At 47.0% G+C, this 17,282-nt stretch overlaps 1 protein-coding gene across 6 annotated transcripts in view; it reads right to left on the minus strand.

The window, feature by feature from the left end:
* Nucleotides 1-17,282, minus strand: part of St6galnac3 (ST6 N-acetylgalactosaminide alpha-2,6-sialyltransferase 3) — a 519,650-nt gene that overhangs the window by 161,841 nt on the left and 340,527 nt on the right. The window contains exon 4 of one of the 6 annotated variants that reach the window (XM_087621273.1): nucleotides 9,644-10,827. Within the exon in view, the coding sequence (XP_087477399.1) occupies nucleotides 10,758-10,827 (70 nt within the window). The 3' untranslated portion in view covers nucleotides 9,644-10,757. 6 annotated transcript variants of the gene reach the window in all.

Here is a 17,282-nt window from a genome sequence, read left to right on the forward strand (position 1 = left end):
GCAAAAAAGAAACAGGCTTGAGACTTAGCTCAGCCGTCAAGAGTATGCACTACTCTTGAACAGACCTGGAGTTTAGTTCCTGCCATTGCCAAGAGACTGCCATCTGCCTGCAGCTCCAACGCCAGGGGATTCGATGCCCTCTTCTGGCTTATGTATGCCCATATACATACAGTCCTAGATACGGAAATTATTTAAAATAAAGTTAGTTTTAAAAAGAAAGCTGTCATTCCCCTTGTGGTATTAAACAGTATCTTAGTGCTGCAGTGTCTCCAGAATACTATTTAAGAGTGCGTATAGCTTTCTGGGGACGGTATCAGGGACAGCACGCGATGGGCACAGGCCACAGTTGCAAACCTGGCCACGAGGAAGCCCAACCACTGATAAATATTTAGACATGTGTGACTAGAGAAACTATTAACACTGAGGGTGTCTGGAGTTTTGAACTGGAAAATCAAAGTGTTTCCCTTTAAGACAGGAGTTAGAAGTATTGGATGGTTCACTGTAGAAAAACTGCAATCCGCTTCACTGAAGAAAACTCAAACATTCTCAAGAAACAGCTACGTCAAACCAGTCAGAAGATACCTGGGTATGCCCATGGTGGTTTAAGTGAGAATGCCCTCCACAGGTTTGTGGATTTGAAATCTTGGTCCCAAGTTAGTGGTGCCATTTGGGGAGGCTTAGAAGGTGTGGCCTTGTTGGAGGAGTATGTTGCCCGGCAAAGATTTTGACAGTTTAAGCCCCTGAGCCATTCCTGGGTCAGCTCCCAACTTGCTGTTCCAACTGCCACATTTTCCCACCATGACGGACCCCTGCCCTCTGGAAGTAAAAACCACAGAAATCCTCTCTTTGTGAGTTGTCTGGATCATGGTATTTTATCATTACCTCAGGGGAGTAACTAACACAGTTCCCAACAGAGCACCAGCTCTCGTTCAGCTGGGGCAGTTAACTGGATTTCATCGAAAAGTAAGCCATGGGGTTATAAAACCCAGAAAAGCACATGTTTGCAAAAGCTCAAGGTAAGTGTCTACCACCCAATTAGAGTCAATCCCCTATCTCAGATTAAACAGTGTCAGACGGCTCGGACACATTTAGTTTGATAGCCCAGGCTATGCAGGCTGAGACCTAATTTAAAGGCCTTTCATAGATGAAAAGTTGATTAGTGCGTCATGGGCAAATGGAAAAAGACCCCGACATGGTCACAGGAAGCAGGAGTGCACTTGTTCTGGGACTTGGAGGTCAGCAGGAACGGAGACCTCATGGAGACCCCACACGGCTTCCTCTTAACCTCTGCTCACTACTAAGCCTTCCGGAAGACGGCATTGCCGTGGGTAATTCCAGCTCAGGGGTAGCTTCCTTACCCACGAACTGTAAGTTTCCCAATGCTGAACAAAGGCGGCCAGGAATTAAACCTTTGACGGAGTGGCTAGGACAAGGTATAAAATACACTGACTAAAGGCCTTGTTGGGTGCTTGACTCCTGACTTCTTGGAGTGATGTCTAGCACATGACACACACACTCTCGAGCCTGTGTGCCCCAGTGAGTAGAAGCCGGGGAGGGCAGTGTTCACCCAAGGATGCCTATTGGTGGAGAGCCCACAGAAGCTTTGAGAGACAGCCAGGTCAGCTCTGTCCTAGACTCGGGGACAAATGTGCATATAGCTGCTTGACCTTAAACTCTCCTTCCGTTAGTCAGCGTGTACTTCCTGAACCACACAAGGGAGAGATGACAAAGGCCACGCCCCAGACAAGGGACAATGGCCACACCCCAAGCAATGCTTTGGGCGAAAATGCAGAAAGTGTGTGGCCCAACCCGACTGGTATAGACTGGTAAGGGCTCAGTCTACCAGCCAGGTGCCCTGTGAAACCTGTGCTCCCAGAGCAGAAAGGGCACAGCCAGGAATAAGATTAAAAACTCCAGAACCGAAGTCATGATCCATCTGTCTTTTTAACCCCAAAATTCAGCGTTCACCAAAACTACGTTAATTTAAATGACAGGAATGCGTGTACTCTTGGCGCGTGCAAGGGAGTCTGGATAAGTGTTCGCTGTGTCTTCAAATCGTTTCTTCTCTTTATACAGTTTCGTAGTTGATGGGAAATGGAGGGAAAGGCAGAGTGGAGAAGTAAAAGACAACATCTGTATAGGATTCTTCAGCGAGGCACCCTGGGATATGTGTCAGAGGATCTTCAGCAAACCATCAAAGCAAATCCTGACAGACTATTTCAACTCCCAGGGCCACAGATGGTACCAGGCAGGTGGCGAGAAAGACTGGCTGTGTGAGTCCCCTAAAGGCCATAGGAAGTCATCCTGAAAACCCTAGCCAGGAACAGACTTTCAAGCTCCTCATAAGACACAAGCAGAGAGGGTGGGCACCAGACTGCCCAAGCAGTGGAACCCCTTTCACAGAGGGCAGCAGGGCTGTCACTAAGGCTTGTCATGGAGCTCGGGCCCAATGACCTAAAGCCCTGGGTCCAAACCACTCCTCGAGGAAGAGAAAGAAATGTGTGTGATGCACAAGATGCTCTTTGCCTCTAATTGCTGAGAGGGTCCTCAGTCCTCCAAACCACGCTGATCACACTGCTTCTACATGGACGGTCCGGCCCTCTCCCATCCCTGCAAAAATGGCCCACACTTTAAGCCCTGCGTATGTCGGAAATAGAATACAATCCCTTACATGTGGTTTACCTAATGCACTTTTTTTTTTCATTTTCAAAAAAAAAAAAAAAAAAGCCTCGCTTAACCGCACAGATGCCTGGAAACAAAGAAGACAGATCCACAACACAGCCGGGTCCTCTAACTGCAATGCAGGGGTCAACATCTATCAGTGGCTTCCATTCAAGCTGAACTTTTTCTGGTGGCTGTTTTTTAAAAAGGGCTTGCTAATCTAACGAAAACAGCTATGCGGTAGAGGTCCTATGTGGCCCTATAAAGCTAAATTATTTACTATTCTGTCCCTTGGAGATGGAGTTTGCTGCCTCCTGCCTTGAAATATTGGCTTTTTTTCCCTTAAGTTTTTAAAACTTGTTTACCTGGTTCCAACATTTACATAATGAACCTTGGTCGGTCTCACCCCTCCTCCTCCTGTTGGAACCTTTCTTCTCCTCAGCCAGTTTCCCACCAAGGCTCCTGTAAGTAGCACTCCTCAATAATTGGCTTCTTGCTTGAGTGGCTTTGGGGGTGGGAAGTTATTTACTGGATAAACTTACTAGTGCTCCACGACTGGAGATGGTGACATTGTCTCTCCGTTATCTATGAATTACCAACAGTCCCTCAGAGAGGAGTGAGTCCCAGAGGACCCCTCTCTTATCCGGGGTGAAATGTGAGGGGCCTAATCTTACTGAGGTCTTGTACACACCACAGCTGTGGTGAACGAGGATAGGAGGACAGCAGATGCTCAGGAAAAAGATGTCCTCTGACTGGACATGTCCCCTTTTCTCCTGATCTCAAGACAACTGCTTATGTTCTTACATCCCAAACGACAAAACCAAACAGACAAGAAGTACCCAAAATGCCTGTTTTGGTCTGCTTGAAAACTTGATACCACAGATTGTCTTTCAGGGATGAGGACAGGGAATCTTAGAAGACACAGGTAAACTGTAAAATGACCTCATATAATATTCAGTTCCTAATATAATACTCAGTTAAATATTTGTCACGTTTAAATCACTGGTCAAAATGTGTTTATTTCCTTATCAACAGACTTAAAAACATTAAAACCGAATCAGTGACACCTGGCTCCGGCTGTGAGTGGCCTGAGGGCTTGCCACTAGGTCCTGCCTCCTAGGAGACTAAGAACCACTCGCCCTGTGTGTCACTCATCTGAAATGCCAGGGACAGACATACCACCCTTACCCCCACCCCACAGATCAGATATGAGGCAAGGGCCAGGACTTGAACTCGGTTCCTGCTGACCAGAGAGCGGAAATGGCTGCCCCACTCTGACATCTCTAACCTTTGACCTTGTCACTGGATGAGAATGTCCTCTCTAGATCCATGCTTGAGAACAGCACCTCTGAATTACAAAGGCATCTTCGCGGGTAACATCCCACAGTGTGGGCTGAGCTCCAGTGCAAGACACTTCCGCTTCAGCTCTCGCTGTTTGCAGCTACCACACGAATCGGAGAGAACCCCATCTCACACAGCACAGAGCAGCACAAGGAGCCGGTCTACCTGGGAGAGGGTTTGGGGACCCTATGAGTGGAGGCAGCCCATATCTATCCACTGTGACTTAAAAGGCTGAACTTGGAGGTTTTCATTTAACTTGGTGTCATTTAAAAGGCGACAGTCACTTTAGCAGTTTGCAGCTCTCTTCTCTTCCTCGGGCAGAGCATTCTGCCGAAAGGTGTAACTGATGTTAAGTTTGGCAGGTTGGCTCTTTCTGCTCACACAGCTGACCTCTCTGCTCTTTCTCCCTTCTACCCACCTCACTTTTGCTACCAGAGTTATAAGTGTATACTGGGTTAGACCCTCTACCCTTATCATTCAAAGCCTCTGGAGGATCCAGTGCTGATCCACCTTTGCTTCTGGCTTGCACCTCTAGCTGCTTCTGCCTTGCCCCTGTCCTGATGCTGTCACCATGTCCCATCCTCCCACATCTGCCACTGCTAACTTTCTTTCTACACATCCCGTCGTCGATGGTCCCAGTAGTCTCCCCTGCAACACTCCTGCTTCACACTCTACTGCAGCACGAGGAAGCTCCCCACACTCACAAGCTTCCCCAGCTACCACCACCGACCTGTGCTCAGCACTACCCTTGGGCACAGTCCACGGGCAATGGCTGGTCTCCATCCACATGTCCTGGCACATGTGTGCAGCTTGGGCACCGCAGCAATCTAGATGGAACCGCTATCATCTGGTGTCTCCACTGGAGTGGGGTCAGCCTGTCTCTTCCCCTGGGGTTTCTGAACCTTGTCTTTGTATCCCGAAGCCCAAGGACTTTCACTTTTTTGTACAGCAGCTATGGATTTCTGGAGGGCAAGGAAAGAAAGTGCTTTAAACCAGTCGAAGAGTCGTAACGAGCACGGGGATCTCTTTTACCCCTCAGCACCAGTCCAGCTCAGACTGAAGGGCCAAAGACAGACTCCATTTATTAATGTCAAGCCTGTCATGTGATCATGAAAGGGTAAAGTCCACATCACAGTGCACCAGCTTCCATAGGAATGGACTCCATCCCACTCACAAACAAAGTAATGGAGATGTAGTCCCACCTCTGAGTGCTTTCAAGGGCAGGACGGATACAGATCTAGTTTGGCTCTGCAATCTGCCTTCCTGATAGCATTGCAAATGTGTAGGATGTAGAGAGCTGCAAACAGGAAGCGGCTTTGACCGTAGCAGTCATTTATCCGTGGGTATGGAGACTACCTTACATTCTAACTTCACATTGCACACCACACACATTTCTCACGATCTGAGACTTGTCATCACCCAGCAATGCAGCTCCTGTGGAGACTCTCACCTCGTGACAGTTTCTCAGTACCACAGAGCTCGAGGTCCTCTCGTCAGACTGCATTCTGGCTAGTGTTGTCTGTCTGCTGGGAAGTCTCGGCTGTGTGGCTTCACTTCTCAGTCAGCCCGTAACCCCACTCCTGACACCTCTTGTCTCCACCAGATGTCCTGGCTTCTACTTGAGAAAGACTCTGCTGCCAGTTTTGAACATGCTTAGCTCACTGCTTCCTGCTCACAAATGCTCACAGCGCCCACCACACGACCTTACCACAGCCCCAGCCATAAAAAGAAAAAAAAATGTACTCAAGGTTTACCCATCTGTCATCTATGTGGATTTGAGCGCTGTCCCCTGCCATTGCTCAGCACTGTGACTCCATCACAGAATTCCTCTCTTCCCTGTAGGGCCTCTCATGCTCTGGGAACTGCTTCTTGTCTTCCGGCAAATAATGCATTCACCTTTTGTCTACTGGGTCTAGACTTCCAAATCTCAGCTCCCCATTGGACCTCCTTCATCTGCAGGCTTCACAGCTCTGCCATCATCCTAAGACACTGCTAAAGGATGTGGAGGTTTCAGAGGAAGTGTCCGGCTTCAAGCATTTACTCAGTCGATTTCACTCCTCGCAGAAACAAGGAAATAGTTTTACTTTTATTTCTGTATTTATGGGAGAGATTGAAGCAGAAGAAGATAGATGGACAGACAAACACACTTGGATTCCAGTTTTAGCCAGGCAGTTTTAGCCTGGCACGGCCAATCCATTGACTCAAAGGCCTTTCAGTCCACCAGGGTCTGGCATTTGCCTTCACATCTCTGAAATTCTGAAACTGTATTGCTGACAGACTGAGTGCTTATCATATGCTGACACACTGGGCGTGGAGAGGGTCCTACTCTCTCAGGCTTTAAATCCCAGGGCAGGACAGACTGAAAGTCAGACGAGCAGCCACTCACTTGTTCCCATGGAGGACGCTGAGTCCCCACCATGAGTAAGTAGATTAAGCCACAGCTTGTGAGGACCTTTCTTCAGTAAGAGTGTAGAATATTACAGAGACAAAGACAAGGACTCCAGGGGGGGGGATAGTACAGAAGAGGAAATATTTTAAGCACTTAGAAGAAACAACACCAAGGACACAGCAAGCGTCAGTCAGATGCCTTCTAAACAGTCGGTGCCCCGTGTGGGAGGCTGGGCAGGCTCCTGAACACGTCATCAGCTGAAGCCCTGACAGAGTCACGGGGAATGGGAAACAAACCTTAGGCCCTCTCTTCATGGGTGACACCATTTTAGCCTTACACAACAGCCCTAAACTACGAATGCCAACCATAATAAAGACAGCGATGTTGGAGGTCAGCACTGTCTATACTCGGTGAAGGTTACTTGAACAAAAGAATGTTTGAGCTTCATGGTAAGCTGAAAGTGGTTGGTTCTGTGGCTGTCGCTTACGAGACCCAAACAGCTTCCACTCCGTGAATGCCCTGTGCTTACCATAAGCAGTGGTCCCATTGATAGGAAAAGCGAAATGGCCGTTAGAACATTTCGAACATGTTCATTCTGAGGACACAGGACACAGCTGTCACAGCTGTGTCCCGGTTATGCCGCATTGCCAAGGCGCTGGCTGTTCTGAACTGGAGAACTGCGCATCCCTGCGTGACTGTTGTTGAATGAGTCTGTGCTCTACACCCCTAAGCCTCCTGGGGTTATTCCCCGGGAACCTTCCTGGCACACATCGCATTGTGTCAGCACGCTGAAGAACGAAGTTTCCAGCACGCATCAGAACTTTTCTACAAACAAGACAGGCTGGAAACTCATTCTGGGTTCAGCTCACTGCGCTGCGGTTAACGGGATTAGCTATCGAGTGCGCGCCTCTCTGTGAATCGTCTGATAAACGTGCGGCATTCTTTTCTGGGTTTTGGCTTACAGTTATCCTCTATTTACTGAACACCTTTACCACGCAGGAGGCCGTGCCAGGTCCTGGGGCGGTCCCTGCTTTGTGCTATTAGATATCATCCTTCAAACCCACACATCGATAATAAAACTGCAAACGCTCGCTCGGGGCAGGAAGGAGTGAAGCAGAGGGGGCAGCGGCAATACAGAACAGGGAAATGGGTCCCTCAGTAAGGCTTTTGCTGGGAAAACATCGTATTTGGCTAAATCCTAGTTTAAGCTGTGGTGATCCATAACCAGAGGATTTGAAAGGTGTCTTGGAATAACGGTTTTCAACCTGTGTGATGCTGTTCTCCTATCCAGCTACTTACCGGAATCCACAGGCTGCCCTGCTGTAAGGTTTCCATTTTATACCAAAGCAGAAAGAGAAAACGAGTCCTCAGCAGACACAGGAACAAGGAGGCTGTTCCAGAATATTCTTCTCCCTCTATTCCCTTCTCCCTTCCTTGCTCCTCTTTCTCTTCTTTCCTCCAACTGCATAATCACCCGTATTTAGAAGCACAAAGGAGGTGTTTTCAATGGGCTTTCTATCCTCACATCATATTGGACAGGAAGTCCTTCTGTCGATTACACTGGTCCATCACATCCTGGGTAAGGAATCCCGAGGCCCTTCCATGTCAACTCTAAGGATATCTCATAGGCTATTCCCTGAATACTACAAACAAAGGCAAAGTTCATTCTGACCAGAGTAAAGGCCAGGCAGGAAGCCATAGCTGAGTCTCCTTGAGGCTGTGTATTGAAAGGTTATACTACCTACCCTTCTCATTCTCTGTGAACAGAGCCCTGACAGGAGGAAAGGTATAGTAGCAGGCCCGGAGGCTGCTATGTACACGGTGTCCCAGCCAAGTAGAAGAGGGTGGACAGGAAAGTCAAGGCCTACCCACAACGACCCCTTCCCTCAGTAAGTCTCCAAGTCTTAAAGGTTCCATAAATTCCCTAAACACTGCCACCAACTGGGAACTGAGTTTTCCAACCTGTGAGCCTATGGGGGAACTACTCATCAAACCCCAGCAGAGACTGAAGGGAGCCTTGGGTCTCTTCTCATCTCAGGGCTAGCACATTTGGTCATGAGGCCAAACTTGGGGCCACCTTCCCCATTAATAAATTGTTGTACTTTGCAAACCGAATGCATTTTTATTCAGCTAAGGATATGCTCCTGAAGATGTGTTGTTGTTGTTATTATTGTTGTTGTTGTTATTGTTGTTGTTGTTTACAATCAAGTGTAATCCAGAAAGCTAACATCAGATTCTACGGTTGGCCCTGCAGAGCTATTTAAATCATAAGTGTTGTATTTGGATATTCAGGGCAGAGTCTATATATAACCTATAACCAGTCATCTAGGGAGAGAGGGGTCTTTACTGTATGTCGCTTTAATTTTTTCAGAATTATGTGAACACAAAGACTTCTGTAAGTAGAAAAACAGAGAATCATCTATGATCCCCCATTCTGCCTTCTCTTGGAAAAAGAGGAAGGGAAGAGAGAGGGAGAAGAGAACGCAAGAAGAAAGGAGGGGAGAAGGGAAGGTCTTGGGTGTTTCTGTGTTACCATTTTGTAAACAAAACAACCAAAATGAGCTTGAGTAAAGGAAAGGAGGAGGAAGAGAAAACCAGGAAGAGCTGAGATCTGCCCAGGGCCCAGTTGGCCTTGTAGGGCAAACACACCCATCTGAAGAGGGCTGCAGAATTACTCATAGGATGAGCTCAAAATCGAATTTCTTTGCTCTGAAGGTTTGTGCTGCCTCTTTCTAAAGTCTTTGCAGGCAACAGTTAACCTCTTGCATATTTGGGGAAGAAAGACAATTAAAGGACAGGGGCAGCATGGAGAGTCAGCGGCCTCCTAACCCAACATCCAAGTGACCATTATTAATAAGGGTTTCCTCTCAATGACCTGAAAGAACCAAGAACCCTATTATTTAGCTTCCTATCTCTCTTTCCACTCAAAATTGTACCACATTTCCCTATGTTACTTTCTGTGTCTCCTTCATTGGTCTCCATGTGACCTATTATGCTTGACTGACCAATTGGCCATCCACATCGGGACACTTTATGATCACAAGACATAACCTCTGAATAAATGGTCTTGAGGAGATCCTCTTACTCAGGTGCCAACACTGAGAGTCCCAAGAGAGCAAGGACAAGGGGTTTCATCCTTTCAGAGGGTGCCTGATACCAGTCATTTACTTAATGTCTGCTTCTTTACAAATCTGATCGCTTACATGACAATGACCCCAATGCAGGGCAAGTCCATATATCATTTTTCTCTTTACTTGAACAACTCTTTTATTGTAAGGAAAGTTTAAATTGACACCAACTTTTCATGGATAGTAATCTTCATATTCAATCAATTTTTAGATATCAATCATTGTTAAATGCAAAATAACATTGTTGTGATCAAATGTTTATTGGGCAGGGCATGTTGCAAATTCCATTCTTCGCATACATAATGATTTGCAATTTGTAACCAGACCATTTCCACTTATCTCTATGCCCTAACATTTTACACGTCACCATTAGACTTTATGATTATAAAATCACTGATTTTACAACATTGATTAAAGGGTCTCTATCGTTGAATACTAAAATCGTTTCTACTTGTTTGCTAATGAAAACAACAACAACAAAACCCTGCAGTGAACACTTCAACATTTTTCTTCTAAGTCCTCTCCAAATGCAAAATCTTAGAAGTATATACATTGTACCAAAGGCAATAGACATATTAGCACATACGGTCCTTCCCCAAGTATGCAACAAGTTAACCGTTGCCTGAAAAGACTTTAGAAAGAAGCCATAGCAAATCTCTTCCTTCTAAGTGCTTCTGAGTCCAGCAACTTCCCCAGGTATTGCACCAGTGTGAAGCAATCCACTCTATAAATGTTTGTTAATTAAACAGTGTAAAATAGTAATTGTTCATGCTTTTTAATCTACGTATTACTGGAGCTTGCTCTCTGAAGAGCCCCTGGGAGCTGTGGGCAGAATTCTCCATGGCACTGTGCATGGTCTGGTGCTCAGAATATGCAGAAAAATAAGTACAATGGACAGCTACAGAGCACTTGCGGCTCATTGAGACCTCTCTCCTGCTCTCTGTGAGAGAAGATGTGGACCGTTCACCTGAGCTTGTGTCTCCTCACATCCGAAGCCTTGCCATCACTGCAATGGTTTAACCCAGCCATTTGTAACTGGTACAGGTTTTTCTGTAGATGAATGATATGATATCCACCTAGATTTGGGATTAGAGCCATTACCAACCACAACAGGGAGAGATGTTCACTGAGACACAATTTATTTTTATATGGGCATCTTTCATACCAAGAGTCATAAAAACACCCACTGCGATGCATAAGCTAATGGTCCTTATAGAATGCTGATTTTTTTTCAATGTTTATTTAACTCTCGATGAAAAACAGGTTGTTTTAGTTTCTGACAGGCAACTGCTGACTTTCCCAACAACCCTGCAAAAGAAAATCATACCGGAGGTTACGAAAGACCCCATATCCAGAACGTCGCGGTTGACCCTTTTTTAACACCTCAATCAGATCCACAGACATGCAACAAAGGAAGAGAAATAGGAGGGGGAAAAAGTCTCAGTTCGCACCACCAGGGAAAATACGTCAACCAAGTCAGGCTTATCTCCCCACCTCTGAAAAGAAATGAAAAATACTCTCCCGTCTCTCCCTCCCCAGTAAGTGTGCGGCCTTTCAGCTGCTCTCGGTGTTTGGCTAACTTGACATTTCAGTGATAAAGTAAGACAATTTGAGGTACAACACATCAAGTACAGCAACTGCTCCCCTGAGAGCAGGAAAAGGATCGATGCCTATGCCGTCAGATGCTTTATGTCCACGGCATTGTTTTCATAAATTAAATTTATAACAGACCGATTGTTCTCTTTGGCTCTCTCGGGGAAGTCAAACATCACCGCTCTCCCCTAACATGACAGCAACAGTTCTGCAGACAGATACCTTGCTTTTCTCTCTCTTTTTCACTCCCAAGAATGATACCAACTGCAGACACATTGGGAAATGTGTACATCCCAGGGAACAGGGAACACAGATAGCTTAAACCACACAGAGGAGTAAGCCTAGTAATGGCAAAGACTTCTATTCCCCCAAAGGTTCAAATGCAAAGTCTGAAACCAGAGTGTTTTAGTTAGGGTTTTACTGCTGTGAACAGACACCATGACCAAGGCAACTCTCATAAGGACATAATCGGGGCTGGCATACAGGTTCAGAGGTTCAGTCCATTATCATCAAGGTGGGAGCATGGCAGTACATAGGCAGGCATGGTGCAAGAGAAGCTGAGAGTTCTACATCTTCATTTGAAGGCCACTAGCAGAAGACTGGCTTCCAGGCATCTAGGATGAGGGTCTTGTAGCCCACACCCACAGTGACACACCTACTCCAACAAGGCCACACCTACTGCAACGAGGCCACACCTACTCCAACAAGGCCACACCCACTGCAACAAGGCCACACCCACTGCAACAAGGCCACACCCACTGCAACAAGGCCACACCCACCCAACAAGGCCACACCCACTCCAAAAGGGCCACATCTCCTAATAGTGCCATTCCCTGGGCCAGGCATATACAAAACATGATAAAGAAAGGCTCATGGGGGGGGGGGGGGTCATAGAACAAATCTATATCCAAAATGCAGAAATTCCCTCTCCTGATAGGGTGGCTTCAGGACTCTAAAGCCAACCACACTGCTTAATCCTTTTCCATCTGTAGGCTGGGAGATTAATCACAAGTAATATTTTTGTTTGATTTGATGGAATATGTGATTTAAGAATATATTTGTGGGACAGGCATGGTGGTGCATAACTTTAATCTCTGCCTTCAGGAGGCAGAGTCAGATGGATCTCTGAGTTCAAGGCCAGTCCAGTCTATGCAGTGAGTTATAGGATAGTCAGAGCTATGCAGAGTGACCCTGTCCTAAAACAAAACAAAACAAGCAAAAACAATAACAACAATAACACAAAACAAATGAACAAACAAAGATCATTTGAAGCACTGATCAGCTCAACTGTTAGGCCAAATTTGGAAGTTCACAGCAAGAACAGAGGCTTTGAGGAGCCGACACAGTGGGTGGGATCCCTCATGAGTTAGATGGTGCCAGACTCAGATCTTAGCTCTGAAAATTACTGTTGTGCATCCTAAGTTGCTTATCCTCCTTAGCACTTGGCCTTTCAGTGTACAAAACACAAGTCAGAGCCATTCCATAGGTTGTGGAGTATTAAATGATTACCTACGGTTTCAGTGTGACCCTGTCACGTGACATACACCGGGCAGTGAATATGGGGAGACTAACTCTGCTATTGTTGCTGCTAGGAGTGGAAAGTATTACCTCATAGTCATTCTTCCTTTGGCCCGCCCCCTCCTCCCTTCCCCTTTCCTTCCCCCTTACTCTCCCTTTCCTCCTTCCCCCTCCCCTCTTCCCCTTACCCTTTCCCCCTCCCCCTGTCCCTTCTCTTTGGATGCAAAGCAGGAGCCTGCAATCAATTTGTCAGGAAGGATTGAGTTCTCTTGCCCTACAGCAAGTCTCTTCACTCCGGGATTTACCTCCAGCATTTCCTGAAGCCCAGTGAACCAGGTAATTAACAAGGAAGGCTCCAGCCTGGTCACGGGTTATGATCAACACCATCCACGGTGGCAAAAAGCTATCGAGCTTTCACATATCAATTGCTCGAAGGTTTGGAGGATCCAGGGGTTCTGGTTTTCAATACCTTTCCACATTGATTAACAGGTGCTTCCCGGAAACATATAAACATAAATATGCCTTTTGAAATTGTTTCAACTCTGTATGGCAGAAAATGAGGTGCTCTATATCAGGAGTGTTGAAAGGACTCAGAGGGAGATGCTCGAGCATGCTCGGTGAGATTCTGTGAGCCAAAGGGACCTGGGAACTGTAGGCATCATGTTAACGAAATAGCACAGACCATGTTCCAAGCCTGGTCACGGTGGGAGATGAAAGGATGAAAAGAAAGAATGTGATCACTGGGACAGACAGAGGTGACTGCATGGGCGGGATGCCTGAAAGAGAGTGTAGCTTTCAGTGGGGGACAGAGCTAGTGGGGGACAGTACACACCACACTCTCCTATCTTCTGCCAGTGTGCTGATAGGGTATGAAGAGTCCCCACGAAATCCCACAGCAAGGGTCAATTCCTCAGCACAGCAGTATTGGGAGGTAGGTAGTGGAAAGTGTCTGAAGCACAGGGCAGAGTTCCTTATAAGGAATTTCATGGTATCTCAAAGGATTGAGCTCTCCCTCTCGCAGGCTGACTTGGTCCCCTGAGTGCCTGCTGTTATAAAGCAAGGCTGTGGGTGAGGCTGGGGAGATGGCTTGGTTGGTAAAATGTGTGCCTGCAAGGATGACAATCTGACTTCTCTCCTCAGGAGCTATGTTAAGAAATAAAAGGCAGCTGGGACTGGTCACGTGCACACACAAGGCAAACGTTCCTGGGGCTCCCGCTGTGGGGCCAGCCTACGTCACTAGCACTAGACCTTGCTTCAAAACCTAAGGTGAATGGCTTCTGGGGAACAATACTGGAAGCTGACCTCTGTCCTCTACACACATGTACACATATGTATAATCACATCTTCATACATGTGCATCCTCACCTAAAAACACGCACATGAAGGCACATGCATGCACACGGTCTCAAATAATGAAATGGAAGCAGGGTTTCCTGTGTGTCTGGTCTCTTCTGTGGACTCTCACATGACCTTCAGAACTAAAGCCAGTGAGAGCCTCACCCCCACTGAGTACATGCTGGTGCCCTGCTCTTAGAGCTGTGTGCCGATAGAAGCCTGTTTGCTCTGTAAGTGCCTGCTGATTCTGTCAACCAAACCCAACCACAAACCAGACAAAAGACATCCCTGGGCTGCAGTTCATGTAGTCGGCCTATCAGGGAGCAAGAATGGTACAAAGGCGCAGAGAGGGCCTGCGGAGGTAGGTAAACGGGAAACCTACAGCCTGCCCACAGGACCAGGCACAGTGAATTCTAGCCTTGGGAATAGAAAGATGCAGGTCAAAATCTACTTCTGAGCAAAGAATTAGCCTCGTCCACTGTGTAGCCAGTGTCTGGCACCTGCCTAGCTCAGAGAGAGCCGAGGCCCGGCACGGGAGAGGCAGCTCTGCTTCCGACTCCCTCCAGCATGAGAGTTCTTAGGCAGAGCATTTTCAATTTGCTGCTCAGCCGATCAAACGCTTGTCTTCCCAGAGTCATAGAGAAAGACGAAAACAGACCAAGTGACAAAAGTTTAGCATGTGAAGTCAGAGCCGTCTTATCTCCAATGAGCTGTGCAGGGCTGCTGTGCACATGAATGCATCCTCTGGCAAAGGCTGCCTTCCGCACTGCGGGCTGCTGCTTACAACTTCCCCTGAATTCCACTGGTTGGTAAAAACGGAGGCCCCACAGTTTGCCTAACACGCCAGAGCCAGGCTGTGTGTTAACGTTTAAAGGGACAAATTTAAAGAAGACTACGAAATGATATTATTCTGCAAAACCCAGTTAAGCTCCCATTAAAATATTTAGAAATCTGTTTTCCCCTCTAATTAATTTCTCTGCAGGATTTGTATTTTAAAACAATGGCACTGGGATTAAACTTTATAGACAGCGGTGGTGGTTTCTACGACAGCTTGGACTTTAAGCAGGGCCAAGGAACATTTGAGCACAAGTCACAGGCTGAGATGTCACTTAAAACAGTGCGTGTCCACAAGGTAATATATGTGCATAGCTATCTAGCACACACAGAGATGCGAACTGGGTCATGTGCCGCATGCTAAGCATGTGGCCTATTCCTGAGCTGCACCCCAGCTTCTCCACAGGGCACACAGTAGTCAAGCATTTTCAGTGCATTTTCTTGGGTGAGCATCCCAATGTGTCCTGAGGCTGGGAGGTGGCTCAGTTGACTACGCCCCAATGGGTGGAATAGCCAACTGCAGGCAGTAAATGCAGGGTAGTTTAAGGGATAGTGGGAACGTGATGAAGTAACGGGATAAGTGCTGTAGTCATTTCTCTGAGGCTGGACCCCTTCACATTAAGCTGGGAGAAGAGACCCGTCTGACCCTTGTGCACAACACTGGCACTCTCTCCCCCTCCCCATTCCACCCATTTTTGGCTGCTGCCTTGTGTTGAGTCTTGAAGACATGGGCTCACAGAAGCTGCACTCTGGGAATACAGACAGCTACAGAGGGGCCCCTGTACTGAGGGAGCAGCCGCTGCAGAGGCGTGCACAGGGCGCTAAGGCAGAATGTGAGTGGAGCTCTGGGACTCCCCAAGTACAGCTTCTGCTCCTACCTTCTGAGTTGGTAGCAAGCACTGTCTTGCAGAATAACAACCCAGATTCCAAGTCTCTTTGAGGCTGGTCACCCTGGGCTCCCTCCGCACACGCCCTGTGGAGATGGAAAGCCCAGCTTGTTGGCCACAGACCAAGAAAGCTGTGTTCCCAGCCCGGCGGGAAGTGCCACTGTTCTGAACTATCTTCTCTGAAGCTGCAATTCGGGCTTCGGAAATGCTTAGTTGTGTTCTTAAATATTGTGATGTTTTTGAGGCTTGAGGGCATAATTAATTAGAGTTGAAATAGAATACAAAGGGAGAGAGTAGCAAAATTCCCTAGTCCGCCAAGGGCAACCACGAACGGAGTAACGACTTCAATCGAAAACACAGCTCATTAAAGTTGGACCAAGGCATACAGGAGAACTGATCGCCCATCACTGTGTGTTTTGAATAGGGAGAGGGCCTGGCAGAGGTTCTGCACTGCTCATACATGTGGTATCACATGCATTGCTCATACATGTAGGGCCCCAAGCACTGCTCAGACATGGGGATCCCATGCACTACTCAGACTTGGGGATCCATGCATTGCTTGGACACGTGGAGTGCTATGCACTGCTCACACATGTGGGGTGCTATGCACCGCTCATACATGTGGGGCCCTAAGCACTGCTCGGACATGGGCGTGCCACTAAAAGCCATTTTCTGCTGAGTTGAATAAAACAGAGTTAGATTAAAGAGAATAATGACCAGTCTTGACTCCAGGAATTTCTGCCTCCCAAGTTGGAAATTGTTTATGCTAAGGACTTTTGTTCATAAGATACAACATTCAAATAAAACTGATACTATCCCCATTCACCTCTCCTAAACTCCCCAACCTAACCCAGGCACCACAACCCACCCCCATTTCCCTCTTGCACACTTAAGCAAAATGCTTAAACAAAGGCAGACATTCCAAGCCCTCCTCCACCTAGCCATTAGACACGAAAAGATCCATCCCCATTATCAACTAAATGTTTCCATTGAGAATGATTTTTGGAAGGGAATGTGGAGGAGAAAAGCAAAGGCCCTTTAAAAGACATCCATTTCTATGCATTAAATCAAATAAATGATAGATAACCGGCTGCCAGTTTGCCTTATAATCGCCTTCCTGCTTAAAGCAATTGCCGATGCAAATGGAGAATAATGAAGTCAAGCCGGTTGGTGCCGGTCTTTGATGGTGCCGCAGACTTCTAGAACCCACCGCGTAGAGACTTCTCGGGTACTGTAACGAGGCTCAGCTCTGTTGCTGTCTGGTTGATTTGCTGGGCTCAAAGGCTGCCTTGTCTCCTGACAGGTGAAGCCAGAGGACTGATGATCAAAGAGACGAAATGGAGAAGGGACCTCTCTGTGAAACGCCAGCAAAGAACCTAGCAGAGCTTGCCCTCGAGACTCCGGTTGTGTGAGTTCTAACAAAGTATCTGCCACTAAGTTCTTTCTTTCTTTCTTTCTTTCTTTCTTTCTTTCTTTCTTTCTTTCTTTCTTTCTTTCTATCTTTCCTTTTCTCATCTCCTTCTTCTGCCTAAAGTTTTAACTTTAAAACACTATGATACAAACAACCACAGAAGACACGTAACTCGTAAATAATCA

Source organism: Rattus norvegicus, chromosome 2 (genome assembly GCF_021556685.1).
Source record: "Rattus norvegicus strain SHRSP/BbbUtx chromosome 2, alternate assembly SHRSP_T2T, whole genome shotgun sequence".
Taxonomy (NCBI): Eukaryota; Metazoa; Chordata; class Mammalia; order Rodentia; family Muridae; genus Rattus; species Rattus norvegicus.